At 45.0% G+C, this 25,593-nt stretch overlaps 1 protein-coding gene across 1 annotated transcript in view; it reads right to left on the bottom strand.

Moving 5' to 3' along the window:
* Positions 1-25,593, bottom strand: part of MYO1E (myosin IE) — a 106,262-nt gene that overhangs the window by 32,364 nt on the left and 48,305 nt on the right. The window contains exons 5-15 of the mRNA XM_081887614.1: positions 25,370-25,457; positions 22,238-22,327; positions 19,484-19,615; positions 18,736-18,870; positions 16,578-16,710; positions 14,834-15,030; positions 7,324-7,404; positions 6,182-6,268; positions 1,658-1,744; positions 693-860; positions 76-161 (exon numbers count right to left, since the gene is read on the bottom strand). Of these exons, the coding sequence (XP_081743740.1) occupies positions 76-161; positions 693-860; positions 1,658-1,744; positions 6,182-6,268; positions 7,324-7,404; positions 14,834-15,030; positions 16,578-16,710; positions 18,736-18,870; positions 19,484-19,615; positions 22,238-22,327; positions 25,370-25,457 (1,284 nt within the window). The remainder of the gene's footprint in view (positions 1-75; positions 162-692; positions 861-1,657; positions 1,745-6,181; positions 6,269-7,323; positions 7,405-14,833; positions 15,031-16,577; positions 16,711-18,735; positions 18,871-19,483; positions 19,616-22,237; positions 22,328-25,369; positions 25,458-25,593) is intronic.

A 25,593-nucleotide genomic window follows, 5' to 3' on the forward strand; every position in this document is an offset into this window, starting at 1 on the left:
GTGAAATACAAACTATTACATATGGGACATTTGTGCAATGCCCACCCTAAGTGGGGGGAAATATGTCTTACGTACTGTTCACTGCTTTGCATGAGTTCAATCAGGTCCATGAAAAGAACATCCCGGTTCCTCTCACAGAATCCATCCATGTCGTAGGACACCTGGGGAAAGGAGTGAGCTTTTATTCCATTTGCAAGGGATATGGCAGTGAAATGCACTTCACTTACAGAAAATAGTTCTTGTAATTCCCAATGCAGTTTTGGAAAATAATGCAATCTGTTAAGGCACAATCTGGAGAAATTAGGGGGCTAAATGCATGCTCTCTCTTAAAATCAGCTGGTGCTGCTTGCTTTGGAAAGGGAGCGATTGAGAGCACAGACGATCCAGGGAGAGGCTGGATATTTTCTTGTTCTGTTTCCCTGCTCGAAACCCTACACATTCTTACCCAGGAACCTTTCCCCATGCAGGGTTAAAACAAATGTTACCTCTCAATAAAAATGTAAACAAGTCTTTGAAATGGGCCAGTGGAAGCCTGTTTACTGACACTGTGGATATGACAGCACCATGCCAAGGAGCCCCCCACCCTGGCTGCTCCCCACAGCCTTGCATGGTATATGCTAGCTAAATCAAGTCTCAAATCAGTCAAAAATTGAATCAGCCACCCCCCTTCACCAACGCGTTTTGAGTGTCACCTTTCCAGCATAATGGTGTATGATGAATCCCTGGTTCCAGCTGTTGAAGTGCTCATGAGTCCCAATCTGCATCTGGAGCTTTTGCAGCAGGGTCTGGTCGGCCCCTTCACCCACAGCGTGCATCGTGGCACATACATCATCCAGGATGCTCATGATGCCTGGAGGATTCTGGTGTACCAAGAAGAAACAAGTGGTGTACAAACCTCTCTCCAGCAAAACCTTCAAGGCTTCTTGCCCCTATCTCTAGGCCAGACACTCAAGGTGCTTAATTGGATTTTAGTCATTTTTAAACAAATAAGGTCACTGGGTGCCTTTTGACAGAAAGGATATCTATATATACTATAAATAAATGTCATCTCAGCTTTTAGTACCCTCCCCAAACACCTATAGATCAAAGGCTCAGGGCAGTGATGAGCACACGCACTGCCACTGCACTTCAGAAAACTTCTGTTTATTCACACTTATTGACCCTTCTTTGATCCAGCCATGTTTACCAGAATGTCCCCCTGTGAAACCTGCACAAAACAGAAGCAGATTTTGGTACAATTAAGACAAGGTGATGCTTGTTCAGATATCTTGAGGTGCAATAAATTAGGACCTCACTTTCAATTTTTCTTTGTAGAATTTTAAAGAAAAGGATTGTTTCCAACTGGTCAGAAACTAAGCCAATCAGCTACCAGTGAAGCCAGTGGGGTTGGCTGCTTTCTGCAGGAGGTGTGGTTGCTCCTCCTGGCATCCATTCATGTTTAGCATGTTTTTTTCCCCAGTTTTCTCCATGTGTCATAGGACTATCATTGTGGCCCACTGGGAGCTATCCAACCAGAAGCTGCTCAATGTGTGGAGACAGGCCAAGGTAGACTGAGGGAGCACCCGCTTTGCATGCACAACGTCCCAGGTTCAATCTCCAACAGAGACAGGTGTCCCTTCTCTCTGCATAAGACCTGGGAGGCCCTCAGGACACATACCACTTTGTTTTCTATGAGGTCACACACAATTTTATTGTTGAAGTAATCTATGGGTGTCCAGCGTATTCCTTCTTGCACATATTCCTCCTGCAGTACAGAAATAAGAGCTTAGAAACAGACATACAGAGATTCAGGTGCATATTTTGGGCATTTTTGACACAAAACTCTGCAGTATCAAAATGTCTGTGAAAATGATCCAATAGCAAGTAGCATCTAAACAACGAATGTCCAGCCAGCTTTTGACATTAGCAATATCGAAAGCAACACGATGGCCAGTATAGAAAACTTTATGGAATAATGCAAAACATCAAAACTATCAAACTGAAGTTCAGAGTTGGACATCAGAGTTGGACATTTGCCGATTATACAAAGTTTTACTAGCTTGATCTCCACTGGGTAAAGTCTGGCACCTTGACTTATTCAAGGAATTTCAGAGACTTCGGTTTGATAGTTTTGATGGAAGATGGATGTCCCTCTGGAGACTCTGCTGGACTCTCCATCCTTGGAGGTTTCTAAGCAGAGGTTGGATGCTCTCGGTCATGGATGCTTTAGCTGAGTTTCCTACATTGCAGGAGGTTGCACTAGAAAGGTGATTCTGTTTTTCTGCTTCAACAGTATTTCATTATGTTCCTGTCATTTTATGTAATTATAAAACTTATGATTAAACCAGTTCTATTTGCAAACAAAACATTTAAATAGTTACCTTTCTACTGGTACGAGGGGGGGGCATAGCCAGGAGTTTTGTTAGGGGGAAGGCTTGGGGGGGCAGAACCTCACATTTGTATTGATTTTTACTTATTTGGGGGGCAGCTGCTCCCCTGCCCCACTTGGCTACGCCTATGGGGGGCCACAGGAAGGAAACAAGGTTGGAAGGGGGCCACGGCTGGAAAAAGGTTGGGAAACACTGCATTAGGGCTTCTGCTCCTGAGATAGCTACAGAGGTAAGAGAATTTATTGATTTCACTGACAGCAGCTTGTCACATTTTTGTGCCTGTATAAACTGTCTCATTTACAAAACTCCCAAATTAACAGGTGTCAAAAAGCTGCCTGTTCCCTATGGGAAACACCCAGTTTTGAATATACAGGGCTAGATTGAGCTAAAGAGCTCCACTAGCAGAATCCAGTGCAAAGGCTTCTGCACTAATGCAATGGGGCTTCCCCCTCTTCTCCCCACCCACTCTGGGAGGTCATAGGAAACCCCAGAGCAGCCAGAGAGGGAGGAAAGGGGAGGACATTCTGTCAAGCAGGCAGAAATACGGGTGCTGACAGACCATTTGTTTTAGCTCGAGACTGAATTCCTCCCACAGTGTTGAGTGGTGTTTGTCTAACACAAAAGTCACTGGAATTTCTTTGAGGAATTGTTTCAGGAGGGAAAAGTGGAACCATTTTAATCTGCTGTGAGAAGGGCACACAAATGATTAACATGTTTCCCCAGTCATGCTTCCATTTGTGGCCAAATGGGTAAAGCCACAATCTTTACAGAGTTTGGTGTGGGGCAGGTGGGGAGTATCTTGCCACAAGTGACCAGCTGGGTTGTTATTTACAAACTTAGACATACTGTATATCAGGAGTGCGTTCTTGGACCTGAGCCAAAGGATGCATGAAATAGGAAGGGGCATCAGGCGTTCCACTCTGGATACCCCAACACTCAAGAACAGCCTTTGGGCTTAGACTGAGACAATTGCTATCTGTCCTGATTTCTATTCATCGAGAATGAAGACTTGAAGAATACTCTCCCACGGATTTAATGCTTAGATTTCTCTGTGGTACATAAGCAAATTGCTGTCTTAAGCCACATAATTAATCCTAGATTCATCTACAACGAAGTCAGGCAAAGTAACTCCCAAAGCTTTGGATGCTGATCTAACATGGATACACCCCCTTGCTATCCTATATATAGGAACAAGGGTGGGCTCAGCTTAGTACAGCGAGCATTTCTGCAATCTCTCAGTAAGCCTAGTTGGCAGAACCATCTGTTCTCTCCTCCTCTGGCGCCTCCTGGATCTAGGTGATGGGGGAAGTGTCTCTGCCCCTTGAGAGGCAGACAGCACCAGCAGAACATCCCCCTCTGGAGAGGCAGGGCTCCTTTCAGTGTCTGATGGCGCCTGGGTAGGTGGTACGGCAGGCACTGTGGAAGTACCAGAGAAGGGCTCTGACCGCTGTGGAGAGGGCGGTGGAGATGGAGATGGAGAGAAAGGTGGGCTTCAGCTCTCATTGCAGAGATGAGTAAAGCAAGAGAGCAGGTTGAAGGAATGTCCCCAACTGGATGCTTACTATCAGGCTGCCCCAATTCCAGAAAAGACCTCCACAACAATTTAGAGCCCTCCCCCTGGTCCTTGACAAACCCTTCATCTGTATTGTCCTGATTTGGCCAGCCCATGACACTGTGGTGGCTTTGAAGACTAGGCCCCAAACCTACGTGATCACAGCTTTGCATGCGTCATCAACAGATGAATGAATGAATGGAAAGAGGGTGGGAGACTGCCCTCATATAACCTTCCCAGAGCCCAGAGAGCTTAAAAAGCTCTTTCAGTGCCAGGTTTTCTGCTGCAGAAAGTGTTTTTAAGTCTTTTCCAGACTCTGTGAAGGTTGCACGAGGACTCTGGAAGGCCCTGCAAGGCTCCTGAGATCTCGCCTGCTCAGTGCACCGGCTTCACACAGGTAGCGATGGTTGCATTGGGAGGGGGGAAGTAACTCCCACATATGTTTTCGGCCTACTGTAATTAAAATTATGATCTTTGTGAGATAAGACACCAGGGTCCTGCCTAGTTGTTGCGAATTTTGATACCAAAGCAGTTGTCACTCCAAGTCTTTCAAAACAAGGAAGGTGAAGATGCTGGTGTGTGTTTGTATGACAGAGCTTAATTTCTAAAATATGAGGGGCTGGAGCTGGAGCTTGCTTCTCCTAGAGACCTTTCCATAAATCATAGATCATGGGTGCTATTCAGAGGAAGGAAAACCAGGCTGAGTCACCACTGACGCTGGAAACAGCCTACAAGTCTAAGCCCTGATTCAACAATTACTAATTTTAAGTGGAGGATGTTAAATTATACATTTCATAGGGTTCTTACTAAAAGTTCCTTTAATTCAGGGGTGGCTAGCCTTTCTCTTTGGCTCAAAGGCCACGTTCACCCTTGGCCAACCATCCAGGAGTGTGTGTGGCCAAAAGTGGGTGAGTCCACCTTTGCACTCACATACAGACCAGCTGAGGTTATCATCAACTGATAAATCTGGTGATCGGGGAGGGAGTGACTTCTCCCCCCCCCCCAATTAAGACACTGGACGTGGGTTTTTTAAAATCGTTCCATCCATGTCTGCTGTTTAAAAACGTTTCTTTTCATCAACATCTACCAAAATTTGTGGGGTCCAGGAGCAAGGGAGATAAATTTCCTGTGTGTGATGAAGACTCTTGGGTTAGTCAGCCCCACTTTAGAAAACTACTTGACAAAGTTGTTCCAAGTAACCAAGCAAACCACACACTCTGAGGTCTATGTTCAGTTGCCCCACTCAGTATCACAGTCCAAATATTCGAAGGGATAAATGAGCTCTGTTGCTTCCCTGTAGTACTTAGGGGGCAAAATACTCTGTCTGCCATCAGGGGGTGGCTGGTTTCACCTGTGCTGTCCCAGCTCCTGCCCAAGGAACCTTCAGAAGAGAGTTGCTGCCACAGGCATTACACACATGAGTATTCCAAGCTAAATAGATTGAAATAGTATGAGCTAAATAGACTGAAAGATTAGGAGTCATGGGAGTGTGTGCAAGAACTTAACAGTGCTTAGTTTATTTTTTGACTCCTATTTTGTTAATATTGTTAATACAGTACTGTTTTATAGATTATAAATGTTGTATTGATTTGTTATTCATATAGTATGACTTTTGCTTTAATTGTGATGTTTAACTTATTTTTGTTGTTGCTTTGTTAATAGTGTTTTACAAATTGTAATTGTTTCACTGATTATTTGTTAATTATTCTATATAATTTATGTTGTATTTGTGATGTTCTATTATTGTCTATCATGTTATTCTTATTTATTGTTTGTAAGCCACTTTGGGATTCATTTGAATGAAAAGTGGCATGGAAATATAATAAAACAAAACAAACAAACAAACAAATGTACCGGCTCTTCAGATTAGCTGGTAGCAGAGGAAATACAAACCTCTTCCCCTTCTCTTTCAAAGAGACAGGTTGGTTTTCACTTGACAGCCCTATCCAACACAAATGTAAGCCAGCCATCTGTGGCAGCAAGTCAGCATCCACGAGGCAGTCAGCTGACAGGATGGTTGTTCTCTCTGCTGAGACTCACTCTTGGGTCACCATGTCAGATGATAAAATCTGCTTACGACTGTGGTTGCATTACTTTCCAAACTTGTACTAGCAAACCCACAACTGTTTTCACTCAAATATACTTGCCAGACAAATTATAAATAGTCATCACCCAAAAAGCCAGGCCACATTTGACAAGGGGAAGGCAGTTTTGTGGATATCTGTACAAAAAACCAACACAAACTGGTATTTTTTTTTACCTGCTCTGCCTTCAGTGTCAATTCAATGAAGATCTGCTGCAGCTTTTCATTAACAAAATTGATGCAAAACTGTTCGAACCCATTTTTCTGGGAGAGAAAACAAGCTATCAAAACATTAGCTTCATAAAAACACCCATTTTACCAATTAGGTCAATCCTGATTATTTTTGCAATATATTTTCAGTAAGTTTAACAGCTGGTTTTTACATGTGCACTGTAAACCTCAGCAGAGAAGACAGTAGCCTAGATTCTCCAAAGCTCTTTCCAAGACTTGAGTTTTAATTAAAGGAACCGTTACACAAGGAATGTTACACAAAGGAACAACTTACACAAGTTCATTCAAACCCTGCATTACACATTTTTGTTTTACAATATATTTGTTTCCAATTATAGGAAGTAATATGTATGTCCCAACTTTATCCCAAAGGTTTCCATTCATGTACTCTGGGTGCAGGGCATAAATTTTGCAACTTTATGAAAATTAAACTAAATTTAAAAATTGTGACAGCCTTTCCACCAAACTATAGGAGAGAGAGAAATGGGACTGTGTGGCCACTCTTTCCGCTCTGCTAAAAACCAGCAAATTTTGGCTCCACTTCCTGAACTCTTCCCATTTCAGAACTCTGTAACTAAGAAATAATGCCTGAGTTTGCCTCTTTCCTCTTCCCTCCAAATTATTTCCTTTTGTGTCACAGCCTTTAAATTGTAAGGCTGAGAACAAGGGGCCCTCTAATTAATTCCATCTGTAAGTCACTCTGGGAGCGAGAGTGAGATAAAACTGCTTTAATTTAATCACACACACACACACACATCCCTATCTTTCATCCAAAAATGGATTTCAGGGCAGTATGCAGTAGAATTTAATTTGTGCAATATTATCGTCATTGCCATGTAGAAAATGACAGAGCCACAATGCCAAAGGAAGTGAATTTCCTTCTCCTTTGTACAGTGGCTGGGAAGCCATGGCTCTCCAGATGCTGCTGGACTGCAACTCGCATCAACCTCTGGCCACTGGCCATGTTGGACGCTGAAGGTACTGGGTGCTGGGAGTCCAGCAACACCTGGAGCACCACAGGTTGCCCAAACCAGGCAGAAAAACAGGGGTATTTTTGCTGTCACTGAAATAATGCTTTAAGTCATTACCTGAAATATTTCAAAGCCGTAGATGTCCAAGACACCAATATTATATTCTTCGTGATCCTTCTCCATAGCCTTATTAATTGACTAATAAAACAAAAACAGAAAAATACAGACTTGACTAAGTATTTGATGAAAAAGAAGTTAATGAATGAATGAATGAGTTGCATAAATTAAAAAACATTTAAGGCAGCCTTCCCCAGCCTGGTCCCCTCCAGATGTTTTGAATGACAACTTCCACCTGTCCCAACCACCACATATCATGCTGGAGCTGATGGAAGCTGTAGTGTCAAACCCCAGGTGTGCAACCGGTTGGGGAAGGCTAGTATCTGAACCCCATCTGCTTCATCTTCTTCTGTGATATTGCACTGAAAGGCAAGAAGGGGACTCTCTGGGGCATCGCCACTTGTCCAGTCTCTCAGCAGCACAAACAGCATGCAGCTGGTTGTCTCACCAGAAGAAACAAAGAAACCTCTGCCCCAGCCCCCTCCCCCTCTCTCTCTGGCATCAGGATTATTGTTTGTTGGACAGGAGAGAAAAAAATACAAGTATGTTGTAATACTGACTTACACTTGCATGCATGAAAGGGTTAACCTGAGCCCTGGTGTCAAGTTATCAGAGTAACCACTGGCCACTACCCCTTCCTTCTGATTCATATGGGTACAAATAATACTGCCACACACAGCCTGCAACACATAGCAATAGACTATGAGACACTGGGCAGGGAGCTGAAGATAACTGGGGCACAGGTAGTCTTTTCATCGTTCCTTCCTGTTGAAGGTCGTGGTCCAGGGAGAGGAAAATACTTGAGATGAACCACTGACTGCGCAGGTGGTGTCATCAGGAAGTTTTTGGCTTCTTGGATCACGGTCTCTGCTGACTTCTAGCGAAAGATAGGCTGCATGTCACAGAGGTTGGCAAGACTGTGTTTGCTAAAAGTCTCAAGAACCTGATCAGGAGAGCTTTAAACTAGATCTCAAGGGAAAGGGAGACAACATTACAGATAACAGAAGAGCACCTGGCACCGGGGATAATAGCTTCATTGATGCACAGGAAACTGAGGTGGTGCTTTAGAAACCTGCTAAAGGGCAAAAAACTACAGAAGGAAGCATCTGGAGGGGACAACTCATTTGTCTCTACACAAATGCACAGAGTATGGGAAACAAGCAAGAAGAATTGGAGCTTTTAGTACAGGATGGCAAATATGACCTGCTAGGAATTGCTGAAACCTGGTAGGATGAGACGCATGACTGAATGTAGGAACTGAGGTGTATAACTTGTTCAAAAGGAATAGACCAAACAGGAAGGGAGGAGGAGTGGCATTATATGTAAAGGATGTATATACTTGTGAAGAAATCCATGACCTGGAGAATGGAAAGGCGATTGAGAGTATATGGGGGGAAATTGTAGGAGAGAGAGAAACAACAGTGACCTTATTGTGGGTGTCTGCTATAGACCGCCAAGCCAGACTAAAGACTTGGATGATGCCTTACTAGAGCAGATAACCAAACACTGAAAAAGGAGAGATATATAGTGGTACCTCAGGTTAAGTACTTCATTCGTTCTGGAGGTCCGTTCTTAACCTGAAACTGTTCTTAACCTGAAGCACCACTTTAGCTAATGGGGCCTCCTGCTGCCGCTGTGCCGCCGGAGCACAATTTCTGTTCTTATCCTGAAGCAAAGTTCGTAACCTGAAGCACTATTTCTGGGTTAGCACTATTTCTGGGTTAGCGGAGTGTGTAACCTGAAGTGTATAAAATCTGAAGCGCATGTAAGCCGAGGTACCACTGTAGTAATCATGGGGGACTTCAACTTCCCTGATATCTGTTGGGATGTAAGGTCTGACAAATTCCTCCATTGCCATGCTGAAAATTTCATTTCCCAGAAGGTGGAATCGTCTATTCTCAGAAAGGGATCATCTATCCCCAGAAGGGGATCATCTATCTTGGACCTGGTCCTCACCATTAGGAAGGAACTGACCAACAGTGGAAATACTAGGAAATGTGGGAGGAAGTGATCATGTTCTCCTGGGTTTCAGCCTGTAGAGGCAAGGGAAAACTGAGCATGGTGGACATGCACTCTGGACTTTAAAAAGGCCAATTTCAAAAAGCTTAAGGGGCTACTGGGTGTGATCCCATGGTCAGAAATACTCAAAAGAGAACCGAATCCATGGATGGGAGATTTTAAAAGGAAAAATATTGAAGGTCCAAATGCAGACAATTCCAACAAGAAAAGTGGGAGGAATCTAAGGAAACTGGTGTGCCTGCATAAGGAGCTTACAGATGAGCTGAGAGTTAAGAAGGGCATGTATAAGAAATGGAAGAAAGGGGAAATGGAAGAAAGGATGAGTATACACAAGTAGCCAATAGTTGCTGGGGGGAACTCAGGCTGGCTAAAGCTCAGAATGAGAAAGAGAGGTTTAATTTTTAAAAAATATTTCTTCAATATCTCTGCTCTCTACCTTCTTGTATCTTTCTCTTTGTGCTTCCTAAAACAAGCAAGAAGGAGCCATGCGGCTTGGCTCACAAATGCAACAAATGAACTGAATTTAAAATGATATTTTATAGCCAGGATCTTTGCTAACCCAAAGATTGCATGATCTTTTTCCTTCTTTGTTTTATTGCCAGGGATGGAGAGTTGTGAGTAAAATATTATTTGCAAAGCTAAGTGTCTGCAATTTTTTCTAGTCTAAGCATTTTTGTGGTGAACATTTGTCTAAAGGTGGATGAGGGCAGATGTAAATCTAAGCAAGTTTGAATGTGCTTGGAGCAATCACCATTGTGTTAACTCTGTTACTGGAGAGTAGGAATCCATCTTTCTCTTTCTCTAATAAATTAAACACCAGAAGGAACAAGGAAGGAAAAGAGACAAGGTCACCTCTCTGGCCTAGACAGTAAAGGCACTGCAGTTAAGCAGCAGCTGTCTCTTAGTCTGGATGATGGAACAAGAAGGTGGTTGGAAGGAGGATCCTGTGGAGCAGGGCTGGAGAGTTAAGGGCCCTCCATATACTGCTGGACTCCAGTTCCCATTAATCCCAGTCAGCCTGGTCAACGATTCAAGGATGATGAAATCAGCATATGGGAGATGTGATGCTTTCGCCCTGTGGCAAAAATGTGGCTCTCCTTTCTTTAGAACATGCTTTTAGCCTTTTGCATTAAAGCAAGTAATAAGATAAATTCATTGAACAGATTCGTGAAAAGCAATTGCAGAAACCCACATCCTGGACACAGTATATCAATGGTTGCCAAGCAACCAGAAAAAGGGAAGAGGAAAAAAGCAGCCTAGCCTGTTCTTGAACTTTGAACAACAACTTCATCTATGGGTCAGCAGGTGAGGATTTCATGGCACCGAGATGGCTATTATCACCCAGTGATGCTTGTAAACCGAGCTGCTATAAAAAAAAAGGCCCAGGAAACAATCTGGTGAAGCAAAAAGTGAAAACAGAGGGAATCCAGCAACCCTACAGTCATTGTGTTGCTTCTTGGTGTGTTAGGATTATTGTTCTTTTGGAAACCACCATACAATAGGAAGGCCACCCACTACAGGCCATATTGGAAGGAAGTACATCTGTATGTGCGTTAACAAGAGACAACAAGAACATCAGACTAGGACTGAGCAGACTTGGGTTCAAATCCTCACACAGGCACAAACTCACTGAGTCTTTGGCCCAGTCACTGTCTCTGAGTCTGACTTACCCAACAGGGCTGTTGTGAAGATAAAATGCATGGGGCAGTGGGAGAATTGATGCATGCCTTCTTGAGCTGCTCAGAATAAAGGCCAGATATAAATGTACCAAATAAACAAATTTGGATTTTCCCTATGTTATAAATCTCCTAGGTCTCAGGAGGTGGTCACTTGTGACCTGAGGTGCTTTTTGAAACTGGAGGTACCAGGACCGAACCTGGATCATCAGCATGCAAAGTAGTACCTGCCATACAGTGAGGGCCTGGCCTCGCTACACACACACACACACACACACACACACACATGTGAGTGGGCAGACTCTCTGACTCAGGGAGCTTCCCCAAGACAAGAAGAGGAATAGAAATCCACAAATAGACAGGGAAGCAGAGGCAGAAGGGAGAAAATTACCAGCTTCAAAACACGCATTACAGAAAAGCCACATGATAGCAGCTGTGAGCCATGCTCATTAGAAATCCTTCCACATGGGATTCAGCAGAACATTCTGGCCCTTTAAAAGACAGGTGCTGGCATATTCATCTCCTGCAGTTCTGCTTTTTTTAATGTTTTTCTTTCAGCTTCTCCTGCTTTGCACACACACCTCATGCCAGCTTTAAGGTTTTAGCACAGGGCTAGAGGAGTTCAGCCTTCAGAGCTGAATGCTGCTCTCTGTCCACCCCTTGGGACTCTCCCCAAGCCACACCCCAGCTGACCCACCCTCCCCAAAGGCTTTCCCTTGGCTGAGATGTGTCTTTGATTTGGGGTGATGCCTGCTGCTTGCCTGGGTGGAGGGGTGTAAATGTGTTGCCTGTGTGAACCTTTGGCTTTTATGTGGCTGGAATGTAGTCAAGTGTACAAAGAAAAGAATCACATCTGCTGCTTTGCCCAGTTGCCTCTGCCCACCCCCCTTACTCATGTGTGGCATCTGGAAAGCTACCCAAATGGAAATGTGGCCCTTGGACTGAAAAATGTTCCCCACTTCTGTTTCAGAATGAGCTCAGGCTTGCAAGAGAGGTTAATAATAATAATAATGATGATGATGATGTTTCTTTGGCTATGTCCAAAGTAAGAGGAAGAACAAGCAAGTGGGAGGTTCTCTGCATGCAGAAGGCGGAGAAATGCTATTGGGTGATAGAGAGAAGGCAGAACTACTCAACACCTACTTTGCCTCTGTCTTCATCCCAAAGGAAAGTGATGCCCAACCTGGTGGTAACAGAATAAATGATGTAAGGAGGGAGCTTGGGATCTTTCCCAAGATAGGAAAAGAGGTAGTAAGGAAACACCTAGCTACTTTAAATGAATTAAAATCTCCAGGGCCTGACAAACTGCATCCAAGGGTACTAAAGGAGCTTGTGGATGTAATCTCATAGATCCTATCTATGATCTTTGAGTATTCATGGAGAACAGGGGAGGTCCCTACAGACTGAAGACTGGCAAATGTCCCCATGTTCAAAAAGGGGGGAAAGGAAGACCCAGGTAATTACCAGCTGGTGAGCTTGAGACTGATACCAAGAAGGTCCTAGAACAGACAATTCAAAAGCTGGCCTGTGATCACTGTGATTACTAAGATGGGTTTCTCAAAAACAAGTCATGTCGGACGAAGCTGATTTCTTTTTCTGACTGAATTACAAGCTTTTCAGGTCGGGGGGGTGCTGTGGACATAGTGTATCTTTATTTCTGTAAGGCTTTTGACAAAGCCCCCCATCATATTTTTGCGAGGAAGCTGGCAAAATGTGGGCTGAACAAGGTAACTGCTAGGTGAATTTGTAGCTGGTTGATTGACCAAACCCAAAAAGTTCTCATTAATGGTTCATCGTCATCCTGGAAAAAAGTGGCAAGTGGGGTGCCGCAGGGCTTTGTCCTGGGCCTGCTGTTCAACATCTTTATAAATGGATGAAGGAATTGAGGAGATGACTTTAACAGACTGGAGTTGGGCCCAAACTAACAAAATAAATTCCAGTAGGGACAATGGTAAGGTTCTGCACTTAGGCAGGAAGAAACAGATGTACAAATATAAGATGCACACCTGGATTACTGTGTCCAATTCTGGGCACCACAATTTAAGAAGGATATTGACAAGCTGGAAAGTGTGCACAAGAGGGCAACCAAGATGATCAAGTTCTGGAAACAAAGCCTTATGAGGAGCACTTGAAGGAGCTGGGTATGTTTAGCCTGGAAAAGAGGAGACTGAGAGGAGATATGATAACCATCTTCAAATATCTTAAGGGCTGTCACATGGAGGGTAGGACTCGAACCAATGGCTTCAAGTTACAAGAAAGGCGATTTAGACTAAACATTTGGAAAAACTTTCTGTTACAGTAAGAGCTGTTTGGCAGTGGAACGATCTCCCTCGGGAGGTTGTGGACTCTCCTTCCTTGGAGGTTTTTAAGCAGAGGTTGGATGGCCACCTGTCATGGATGCTTTACCTGAGATTCCTGCATTGCAGGGGGTTAGACTAGATCAGTGTTTCCCAACCTTGTGCCTCCAGCTGTTTTTGAACTACAATTCCCATCATCCCTGACCACTGGTCTTGCTAGCTAGGGATGATGGGAGTTGTAGGCCAAAAACATCTGGAGGCACAAGGTTGGGAAACACTGGACTAGATGACCCTTGGTCCCTTCCAACTCTATTATTCTATGAGGCAAACTGGGGCTGATAGGAGCTGCCAAGATCTTAAAATATTTTTTTAATTTTCAGGAAGGAGTTGGAGTCCAACAACATCTGGAAGACCACAGGTTAGCCACTTCTAGTAGTATGTGGAACAGGCTGCAGTCCTGAACAGTATTTTCAGATTTGGGGAAGTTTTGCAACAAAGGATTAGTCCTTAGGATCAGAGGCACTGACTTGGGCCCAAGACTGAGGGGGCCCAATGTGCGACATCACACTTGTGTCAGGGACTGGCTGGACAACGAAGAGTGGTAGAAGACACACACCAAATGAACTCCCCACCCCCCAAGGAAGGCACAGAAGATGATGACTAAGATCCTGGATCCTGATGGGGGGACCTGTCACACCTCAGAGGAGGGGACAAGCCGGGAGGTACTAGAAGCAGGAAGCTTGAGGGATAATGAAGAGGCCAAAGAGGCAGGTGGCCCAGCACAGGGCAAGGTGATGAGGCTTCCAGTTTGGATGCAGACTTTGACAGAGGTGATCGAAGGGTGATCCATCCTGACAGCTTCTCTGTTAGCGGCTCTCCAACCCCTTGCTCCTAGAACGTGACAAATGTTACATGTTGCCGAGCAACAAGCCAGGCAGGCACAAAGAGAGAGACTTCTGGACCACAGAGGGATGAGCCCTGACTCAGAAGGCTAGAGAGCAAAGCAGGGGCTGCATGCCAGTTCACACAACTGCTTCATTAGAGGATTTTGCCTTTATGAGCCTCATTGTATTTTTTAATTTCCTTAATAAAGAAACTAACTGCAAGTTCGCCTCGTTTCTCTCTGACCTGTGAATGACCTGCTCTGCCTGTCGGCTCTGTGACAGCGCTCCTCTTACGTCATGCATGTGTTGCATCAGGAGGAGGCTAGGAGCCCAGAACCCAGCACATCGCAGCCTCAATTGCTGGCAGCTCCTCTCTGATGCTCAGGAGCTGGCCACTGATGCTGTGCTGTGCATGGCTCCACACTTGGCCTCCTATGCCCACGCAACACTGGGGGAGCTCAGCCCCCTGCCAACAATTATTGAGGGGGCTGAAGACACCTGCCCCCCATGAGTTGGTGCCTATGTTTATGGTAAAGACCACCATTTTTGATTCAAGTCAACCACCTGAGTACGGTACCAAAACCAAAAACAACAACCACGCCCCCCCCAAAAAAACTTGAATTGTCACACCTACATCCACCAAGTAATCAAACACTCTGGCATGAAGGGCTTTGGCTAAGGCATCCCTGGTGTAGCAGGCCTGCTCTACATTGAGGGTCACGTTGATGGATTCCGATTTGCCCCCCCACTTGCTGTCCATCTGCCTGCTGGTCAGCTTCTCCTTGAGTCGGCCCTGGTTAATTCCCAGGAGGAAAGCCGGGAACGCCAAGACTGCAAGAAATAACAAACACATAAATAGAACATTTACAATGACGGCAAGGTTAGCTAAGCTGACGGCAACCCCAAAGCAGAATCAAAATAAGTGACGCTGCATCCAACAAAGCAGCCCACAGAGGTGTAGCAGTAAAACATGCTTATCAACCAATTCTCTAAAATTCTGGAGAGCCTTCTGCTGAGAAAATAGGCTTTACATTCTTGCAGGGTCTCCGCTTCTCTTCCATTCCTGAACTAGTGAGCTTGTTCTTATCAGGTTTCCCAAGAAAGAATAGAGATGGTGGCAGTGGCTCATCAGGCAAGGTGGAGAATCTTCTTGCAGAACCTTCGTACATGGTTTAACAAAAGAGGTGGGAATCTTCCTACACAAGCCGCATGGGAAAAGATAGGGTGCCGCACAAGAGTGGAGCTGTTTCACTGGGCAGGGCAGGCACCAGCTAGTAGCATTGTTGGGGGCCCACAGCTGAATCCTTGCAGCCTCCTGGCTTTACTATTCCTTATTCTTAAGTGTTCCTGGCAGTTCACCTGGCCTGTTGAAGGGAGCAAGCCAACACAAAGCCAGAAGCAGTCCTTTCCCTCTGGGAGTCGGTATGGATAGGGCCCAGAGGGAGAGGCCAGCAAACTGTCAGGTGGCACAAAGAAGGGGGTCCACTGACAACACCTTGCCCAAGGACACCCTCAAATCCAAACCCCAGGACCATCACTGGGGCTTGCATATGAAAACTCTCCAGTATTTGCAGCCCAAGCATCAGGCTTTCCATTTATTCTGGGCACAATGCTTTGGGGGGTCAGGTTAGGAGAATGGGAAAATCACTAAGTGTTTTTCCTGTGAGCATGGAGGCACCTCTAGATCACAGCCTACACACTTGATCTGGAAAAGGAAAACAGGCACAAATTTGCAAATGCTAGTTTATATGTACAGATGCATATTTAGAGTCACAGGCATCAGGAGAACTTCCTATCCAAATTGCCCTAAGTAATCCCTTCAATTAATTTGTACCACACCTTTTATTCATTTACCCCCATTTAATTTCCCAACAGATCCTGTTCCACATCAATCCAATTCCCCCATTCATTAATCCCGAAATCATCCGTAAATAAAGACACCTTAAATTAATTTATTTCCCCAAATTAATAGCCCATCATGTCCCCAGGGTCCATCCTTCCCAGAGCCAGCCCACCCACGAGGTGGGGTGAAGCAGCCACCTTGGGCGACCCCCCCCCCCCGGGAACCCTGCCTGAACCTCTGCTTCCACTGGTGGAGAAGTGGCCCCACTATCAGCAAAATCTCGTGAGCTGTCGCCATCATTACTTTTCAGCAGTGCCATGCAACCTAGGTAAGGGATGCTTTGGCAGGGGCAATGGGGCACTGTAGAGGCAGGGCGGCACTTCCCACTTTGCCTCAAGCTGCGAAATGGGATGCGCCACCATGACCCTTATATCAAAGCGCCTGAGCATGCCCTGACCCAACTAGCTTTCCCCCCTTGCCATCTCTGCCTCACATTCAAATCTCAATGCTCTGGGAATCCACAGGGACCACCTACACTCCTCGCTCTCCACAGCTGCATAGTTGCCGACTTCTTTGAAGCTGATGTTGCCCAGGTGAAGGACTCCAGCCACGATCTGCAGCACCAAAGCCTGCTCCTCAGCAAAGATCCCAATCACATTCATGGCATGCTGCAAAAATTAAAGCAGTGGATGAATTAAAAGCCCACCTTAATAACCAAATACCTTTTGTGCAAAATTCCAGTAGTATTTCTGCATCACTTTTATAGCATTCAAAATGTTATCTTGCAGCAATCCTTGCAACAGCCCTGTGAGGTAGCCTGGTATCATTATCCTAGCAGAGGCTGAGGGAGAGGTGAGCTTGCACCTCTTCACAGAGGTGACCTTTGAACTGTCTTCCATTAACCACCATGCTATAGCAACTAATGGAATGGTACCCCTCTTTTAGCCTTCAAATCCCTCCTCAGAACTCACCTTTCCCACAAACCCTTCATGTTAAATCCTCAGTCTCCTATCCCAACTTAAACACAGCCCAAGTTCACATGTAATGACAATTTGCTACCCTTGGTCTAGAAGGGCCCCTGGCAAGGAGCTCCCAACAGCCCTCTCTTCTAGAGTGGGATAGGACAAAGGAAGAACCCTTCTGTTTTTGCTTTCTCACCTCTACAGCTGCCACTGCCTCCTGGGCTCTTGTAAGCCCCTTGGAGGAGAGACCTGCTTTGTTTGCCAAAATAACCTTGGCCACTAGAAAGCATAATGCATTATCAATTACTATTATTATCAGCAAAGGTTGTCATAGTGCAACAATGCACATCTGTCCACGTAGACTACCAGGAGGAGGAAAAGTGCAGGCTTTGCAAACAGCACAGAAATTTGTAGGAGCAATGGCAGTCCAGAGAATGGGGTAGGAAGGGGAGCAGGATTCAGCTAGAAAAGCCTAAGATGAGAATTAGCATCCTATGCCCCCTTTAAATGTGTTTGTGGGAGGGCGGTTGAGGGAGGGCGAGGGGGGGCTATTGCTTTGTTTTATTCTTGTTTTTATCATGTATTTGTATTTTTATACTGTATTTTCATGTTGTAAACTACCCTGAAATCTGCAGATGAAGGGCAGTATCACTCTAAGATACCAAGGCAAGCTACAGCATTAAAGCACAGTAATAAAAACAGTTTGAAACAACTTACAATCACAGAAATAAGGTGGGTCCTAAAATTGTATGTCTCAAGTGTCAAAATGTACATGCACAGCACAGTACAAACATCAACTCATACATCTCTTATAAAGCAGAACCTGCTGAATTTGCCTCTTGCAAGATCCATAAACTTTGGAAGTCATCTGGGGCTCAGGGATCTCACAGCAAGCCAAAATCCATGCCCCCATCCCTCCTCCCCATATTATATCTAAAATGGAGAAAGGTAAACCACAGTTCACTTGTGTGCTTTTCCTTGCATCTGAGTCAATTCTCAATCGCCCTTGAAACTGGAATAATAAATCCGCTGTCCTGCCTCCCCGACTCAAGAGTCCCACTAACTGTAAACTTTACAGGCCAATATTTTTTACTGCCTCTTGGCAAAAGCTTGTCTGTTTTGTTATAGTTAAAACCAGGTTTATATTGCAATTTCCTGCCAGTGGCATATTCCTTTTGTGTGCCATATGTCAGATAATTTGGGGGCTGTGCTTCAGGGGGAGTTCCTCAGTGTGTATCCAGTCAATGGGAAGACCCCAAAAACTACCTTCCGTGAAATTGCAGTTTCTCTACCATTACCAATCTTTGCCTGCCATGGGCAACCCACAGGGGAGATTCTGGTGCCTTCTTCACATGAAGAAACAGTGAGAGTCAAACAGACCACTGCACATAATAAAGGAATGCACACCTCTTTCCCCCGTTTTTTAAATAAAAAAGCAAATTGCTACTATCCTTGGCTGAAGAGCCTGAAAAAGGGTTTCCAGTGGCTGAGGAATGGGGCTCCTCCAGCCTTCACAACTCCCCAAGGATGCTGGTGCCCCCACTCCCCTTGGTCTTCAGCTACTGCTTGTCAATAGCCCATAATCTGTTGGGGGCCTCTAAGGTTTTATATGGAAAAAATGTGCAAAATAGTTTTCAATCTCACATGCATTGTACAATCAGAAATGTTATTGTTTTTACTTAAGCTGGAATGTTATTGAGGGGAGAGGTAGTAAGATTGTGAAGAATTTACCAAAGTTTCCTGGAAATCAGATTTGTCATTAATATCCTCCACTTTGTAGGATCCTGAGAGGCTTAAGTAGTGGTAATAGTCCATGCTGGTGATGCCGAGGCTGGATTTCTGCTCAGTGGAGGCACCTTCAATCATCTGCAGGACAAAGAGCAGAAAATAGTCCCAAGTCAGTAGAGAAGCTTCTGACCTTTGTGTGGCTGGAATGAAGCCGATTGTACAAAGGTTAGAATCACATCTATTGCTCCACCCACTTTATCTCTGGCCCCACCCACCACAATCATGTAGCCCCTTAGAAGGAGGAGGGAGAAGTGGATCCTCCAACTTCTGCAGGCCATTTTTTACAGGTGGGCAGGGCTGGTCAGGGGCACCTGCAAACCCCACTTTCAGCTGGGAGCCGTATCTTTATCTGCCTGTGGCTACTTTTACCAGTAGGGCAGGTGGGTGTGGCTTAGGGAAAACTGGCCTCTTCAGCCAAATTAGGACTTCTGCTGGAGGCTCCACATCACTGCCCCAGGAGATGCTGCACTAAAGAACACAGCTTTCAGACTCAAGAAAGGTTCCCGGCCCCTAACATATGGAAACAAACAGGGGCAGTTCCTGTTCATTACAAAGGGGCTTACTCAAAAGTAGATTCTTGTGACATGGATTGTGCCCAACATTCCAAAGAGGGACCCCATCTCCGCCCCCCAAGAGGAACTCCAACAGAAAACCAAAGGCCTAACGCAAACCTCCTCGAAAGGTAGCTAACCTGATAGAAAATGTGGAAGCTCCTTTCCCCAGGATTCCTCATGACCACCCGTGACTTCTCCAGCAGGAAGTTGGATATTTTGCCTCCATCTGGTTCCCCACCTGGACTAAACTGGATTTCAAAATATTTTCCCTGCAAGACATAAAGGATGCAGACCACTAGAAGTGGATGAAGTAAACACTAGCCTCAATGACACTAGGCCTTGCCAACTGGTTGCAGGCAAGGTTTAAGTTGCATAATAATAACAATCAGTGCGGTGGTTTTTTTCAGGGAGTATTCAAGGGTACGCAGTACCAGAACCTCTTTTGTTGTTGTTAAAAAGTATGGCACTTACTGTAACAACTTCATGGTGAGTACTGGCACCTATTTTTCTGGGGGGGGGGGGAAGGACTGATAATAATTTTATGCATGGTATGCATTCTTCCAAGAGCTTTCCATGTGAGGTCTTGAACTAGAATGGAGGGGGGACTAGAACTGGGGGGGTGTTTGTTTTGGATTAAAGGTGGCATGACAGTGGACAGGGAAATCACAAGTAACAGGGATAGAGGGAAAGACCGGATTCATCTGCTTACCCAGCACAGTTGAGGACACAGTTGAGTTCCCCCAATATATATATTCCCCTCAAAATACATCATTAAACCTTTATTCTTCCACACCCTTGAGACTCTCTCTCCTTATTTATTTACTTCATCTGTATGCCGCCCGTCCAACCAAGTTCTTTGTGTGGTTTACATAAACAATAAATACACAACTCAATTTATTAGAAGCACACAGAAACTAAAATAAAATATATCACAATAGTAGGAAACAAGCAACTAGGATCAGGCTAAGCCACAACAGCTAAAATGATTTAAAACCAATGTACAGCCCGCTAAGGAGAAACTTGGGCCACTAGCAAAAAGTCTCTCTCCCTTGTAGTCTCCTGCCTTATTTCATTAACTGGAGGAACCCAAAGAAACTGCTTTTCTGACTGTGGTCAAACAGGTTTCCAGGTTTCCTAAACATTTAAGATGGCTAAAGGTACTAAAAAGCTAAAGGCTTGCCTCTTTCAGCAGGCCTTTGAATGCAAAGATTTTGCGTGTATGTTATCATCATCATCATCATCATCAACAAACTTATCTGACTGGGTTGCCCCAACCATGCTGGCAGCTTTCAACAAAATATAAAAATACATCAAACATAAAAACTTCCCTATACAGGGCTGCCTTCGGATTTAGAAGACCTCAGCGTTATATCTCCTTGATATCTGATGGGAGGGCAGTCTACTGGACCGGTACCACTACGGAGAAGGCCTTTTGTCCGGGCAACTTTTTAGTTAACTGTGCTGCATGATTTTATTGTGTTATGTTATTGAGTATGTAATTGTTTTATTTCTGCAACTTCCTTGACAAAACAAATAAAACCTATTAGACCAGAGACAAGAATGAGGTGGGTGGGGGCGAAATGAGTGTACATACCATGTACAATGACACTTATCATATCACCTTCAACATTGCAGAGGGTGGGAAACCCTACTCTGTCTGTCCTAACCCAAAGAAGAAATATTCCTTCATACTTCCAGAACAAAGAAGGCACAAACATTTGCACCTCTTCCCCCTTCAATCTCAATCTCTCTCTCTCTCTCTCTCTCTCTCTCTCTCTCTCTCTCTCTCTCTCTCTCTCTCTCTCTCTCTCCTTGTTCTCCTTTGTTCTTTGCACACTGTTCTATCAATATCCTCAACACATTGGGGGGGGGGGGATTCTGTTACTCCATTTCTTGGTTGATATGAAGCACAGAGAAAGCAGTCCTGAGTCAGTAGTTTAGAAAAGCAAGCTGATCTGAATCACAGAGAGTGAAGGGAATCCCCTCTAAAAAAGGTTGCACAGAATCTCCAGGCCTTCTTCTCTTTGAATATCCCTCCCACTCACACAAGGAGGAAGCAGTGCTTGGGAAGTTCATTTTGCAAATGAATTTGCTCCAGTTCCAGTTCACCCACTCTAAAAATGAATTTGGATTATGAAAGATTAATTTGCAGTTCAATTCACAATTCATTCGTGTGACCCTGGACATTTTTTTAAGCCTACAGAATTGTACAGGCTGCTCTGCTAAAGTAAAATATATATTTAAGACTAAGAAAACATCAAAATGTGTGCACACAGAGCGTAATGCAACACCTGCCCTAGGGACCCTGCCTCTGCTCGCTCCACTTGCCAACCACACACACCCCCATGTCATGGGGTGGATGCGAGCTCCCATCCTCCCATCAGCTAGCCAACACTGCCTGAAGCAAGGCTTAATGGAGTGGGGTCAAGAAGCACTTTTCCCTTCTCCCTCCTGCAGGCTGCACCCCTCTGTTAAACCCTACTGCCGATGAGTTTAACAGAGGGAGGGCAGGTGCTTCTCCAAACAGCTTGCCTGGGCTGGCATTTCTCACTGGGCTGGCATTCCTATCAGGCTTTCAAACCAGCTGCAGAGCATGGCAACATTTTACGTTCTTATGTATATAGGAAGATAAACAATGAAATTTAAATTTAAATTGAATTGAATTAAAAATGCCCCAAAGTCCCAGCACAAAAAGAACTTATGTTCAGTTTGCCTGGAAATTATAGGAACTGCTTTCAGATGCAATTAAGAGATTTTCTAATTAATTCTAGTTAAACCAAATTAGTTCATTCCAAGTACTGAGAGAGAGAATGTCCCTTTTCCACCCCCAAAGCAATGTGTCCTCTTTCTCAGTGTGGCGGCCCTTTTGCAAGTTTCCATGGAGGACTTACAAATCTACTGGAGTTGTTGTTCCGAACTGTTTTGGCATTCCCAAAGGCTTCCAAAAGGGGATTAGACTGCAGAATTATGTCCTTCACATGCTAGAGCGAAAAGAATAAATGAGGTTAATTGCATATAAGAAAAAATACCTTAGTTAAAAAAACAACCTTCCAAAAGTTTTTGTTAAACAGTGCTGGGCTAGTTGGGCCTTTACATGTGTCCCAACAAGGCAATCCTTATGATCTTCAAGGAACAGGTTCCCACAGGGAGCTGCAGAGTCTTCTGGATTGTTTTGGCAAAAGAACCATGGATACTCACCTGCCCCAATAATTAGGGAATCCTGTTGTATTTGTGGGGTGCAGGGATAAAGAGGACAGGATGCTACAGTGCCCCCCCCAAATTACTCTCAATTCTGTGAAGGAGGGACCTGATTTCACCAGGAGCTGGGAAAACAATGCAGTCTCAGGAGACCACTTCCAGGGAAATCTTGCTAAATATTTAATGGCCTTTCACCTTTCTTCCCTTTGCCTCTACCTACAGCCAAAATCCAAGTGGGCTCTTCAGACTCGTACTCTGGGCAGAGGGGATCCAGCGTAAACAAAAGCTATGGTCTAGATCTGGCACTCCCAGTAGTTTTAGCTCTGGTGTGCTTGTAGGTTCAAATCCTGCTCCCTTGGTCAAAAGGAGGGTTGAAGATAAGAAAAACTGATGCAGGGCATACGCCTCTGGTTTGCTCCCAGGCACCTGAACATTAGAAGGATCTTGTGGAACAGAGATGGAATGAAGCCTCTGCCTGGACCAGAGATCATTCTTAGAGAAGAAAGTTATGAGGCAGAGGGACAAGTGACTTGACCGTCTCAGGCACCTTATTCATGTATTAAATCCACCTTCAGACACCAGCCTCAAATGGGTGCACAGGGCCTCCAATGAGGTTGCAGGTGGACTTTTAATATTCACAGACAGACAGATACATGCACCCAATCCAGTAATCAAAAGACAACTGTACCCATTTCATCACCTGTTTTCTGGCAAGAGTACAGTTTTCATTTTGGCTTTTGCAGAAAACGGTAGAATTTTCCCCAAAATAACGGAAAAGGCTATTTATAGTGCGCAATTAAACCAATTCCAGAAACAACACAGTGCATATTTCCGTCCAGTCACTGTTTCTTTGACTACTAACAGAGACCAAATCATGCAGACAGTTATCATTGTTTCCCATGGAAAGAAAACAGGAAGGGCATAATCAATGTGAGTACAGTAAAGCAAATAAACAGCAGGGAGTTGAGGAGCAATGACAGCAGCCGCTTGGTAGGAGGAAACAGCTACTAGTTCTCTTAAAATAGCCCATCTACCCATCCGCTGGTGATCTCATGGACACCTGTCAGCCAGATGCCACAGCTAGCTCCCTGCCTTACCCTTCAGTTGCTGCAACTCCTCTACACCTCTGGCTGAAAAGGAAGTGTACACGCAGCAAGGGTCAAAGTGGTTGATTTTCAGGCTGTTCCTTTTTCTGACTTAAGATGGCATTCAGGACCGAGAAGGCTCTGAGCCTCCAGAACTGGCACTGCTGTACCTGTACAGGTACACAACAGGATGTCAGGAGACTCCCTGTCCAATTCCTCCTACAGAGGAGAGCCTGTGTGGATTATAGGGAATGGGAGGGCTAGAGGGTGGGCAGCTGGCCACCAGATTTCAGTGTTCTAGAAATGTCACATACACACCCATTGCTTCTTTACGTTGGAAGTGGAGAGCAAGATACAGTAAGTAGAAAGAATTAGGGAGGGGAGGGGAGAGCTGTCTTAAGTAAGAAGAGCCCTGCTGGATCAGACCAAACCCAACATTCTTTTCCTACAGTCTCCAATGCAATGCCTCTAGGAAGCCCACCAGCAATAGCACTCTCCCTCTCAAGCATACTGCCATTGATGTTGGAGGTGATGTAGCCAACATGACTAGTTGCCATTGACTGCCACATCCCGCTATGCTGGGGTGCCTGGTTGTGATCAAACAGAAGTGGTGGAAACTGGGATTTCCTTTCTTTTAGTGGGAGCGTGGGGAAACAGAGGCAGAAATGAGAACAAATAAATTTTTTAAGGGCAAACATGAATGCATTTGAGTGTTTTAGGTAAAGTCAAACTGATTGGCAGTGGAAGCAGTCCACTGGTGCTGTTCCAGCACAGCCCTCTACTGAAAAGGACACATAATTTTTTTTAAAAAAAAACCTCATCCTCAAAATCCATTGCTTGTTCTCAGCATTGCAACACAGAGCTATACTGCCCCCAAACATGGAGGCTCCATTGAGCCAACCATGCTGGCGGGATGGAGCTTCCATGAGTTAAGCAGGAAACAGCAGCTTTGAATGGGTGGAGCCAAGGGAAGGCAAGTGGGAGTATGTTAGCAATGGAGAAGGGGCCTTCATCCATTACAGAGTGGAGGGTGAGGACTGGGAGGCAACAGGGACACAGCTGAACAGGTCTATGTCAAAAGAACATCAGGAAGCACTGAAGGAATTAGCCCCCACCAGTCCCTGTAGAACTAAGATATTGACAGGATTAATGATACCATTAGATGAACAAACAGGAATAGGTAAAGGTAAAGGTACCCCTGACCATTAGGTCCAGTCGTGACCTACTCTGGGGTTGCGGCGCTCATCTTGCTCTATGGGCCGAGGGAGCCGGCGTTTGTCCGCAGACAGCTTCCGGGTCATGTGGCCAGCATGACTAAGCCGCTTCTGGTGAACCAGAGTAGCAAGGAAACCCCATTTACCTTCCAGCCGGAGCGGTAACAATTTATCTACTTGCACTTTGATGTGCTTTTGAACTGCTAGGTTGGCAGGAGCTGGGACTGAGCAACGGGAGCTCACCCCGTCGCGGGGATTCAAACCGCCGACCTTCTGATTGGCAAGTCCTAAGCTCTGTGGTTTAACCCACAGTGCCACCAGCATCCCATAAGCAAGAATAGATGCCCCTAACTAACCCAAGGCTCCTTTCAACAAGTTTCAACTTGTTTCAGCCTCAGATTAACCCACTGAGCCTATGAACAAGCTACACAGGAGTCCAAAGGGAATGTCATCTGATGACAATCAATGGTACAAATACATCCCCAAGTCAATGGTACAAATACTTCTCCCAGCAGCATCCACCTACCTGCACTTTTGGACCTCCTCCTGATATTTTGGAGATGTAACTCATGATGTACTTAGCTGCCACAGTCTTCCCAGCACCACTTTCACCACTGGGGGAGGGAATAGAAGTAGGATATATTTGAAGCCATCCAAAGGCAGAGTCCCCAAATACATGGTTTTAGCATTACAAGTTCAAGCAGACTCGAGCCTCAACCTCATGCGTTCTTCCATTCTTGCTTTGCATTC

Source organism: Podarcis melisellensis (genome assembly GCF_964234715.1).
Source record: "Podarcis melisellensis genome assembly, chromosome: 14".
NCBI lineage: Eukaryota > Metazoa > Chordata > Lepidosauria > Squamata > Lacertidae > Podarcis > Podarcis melisellensis.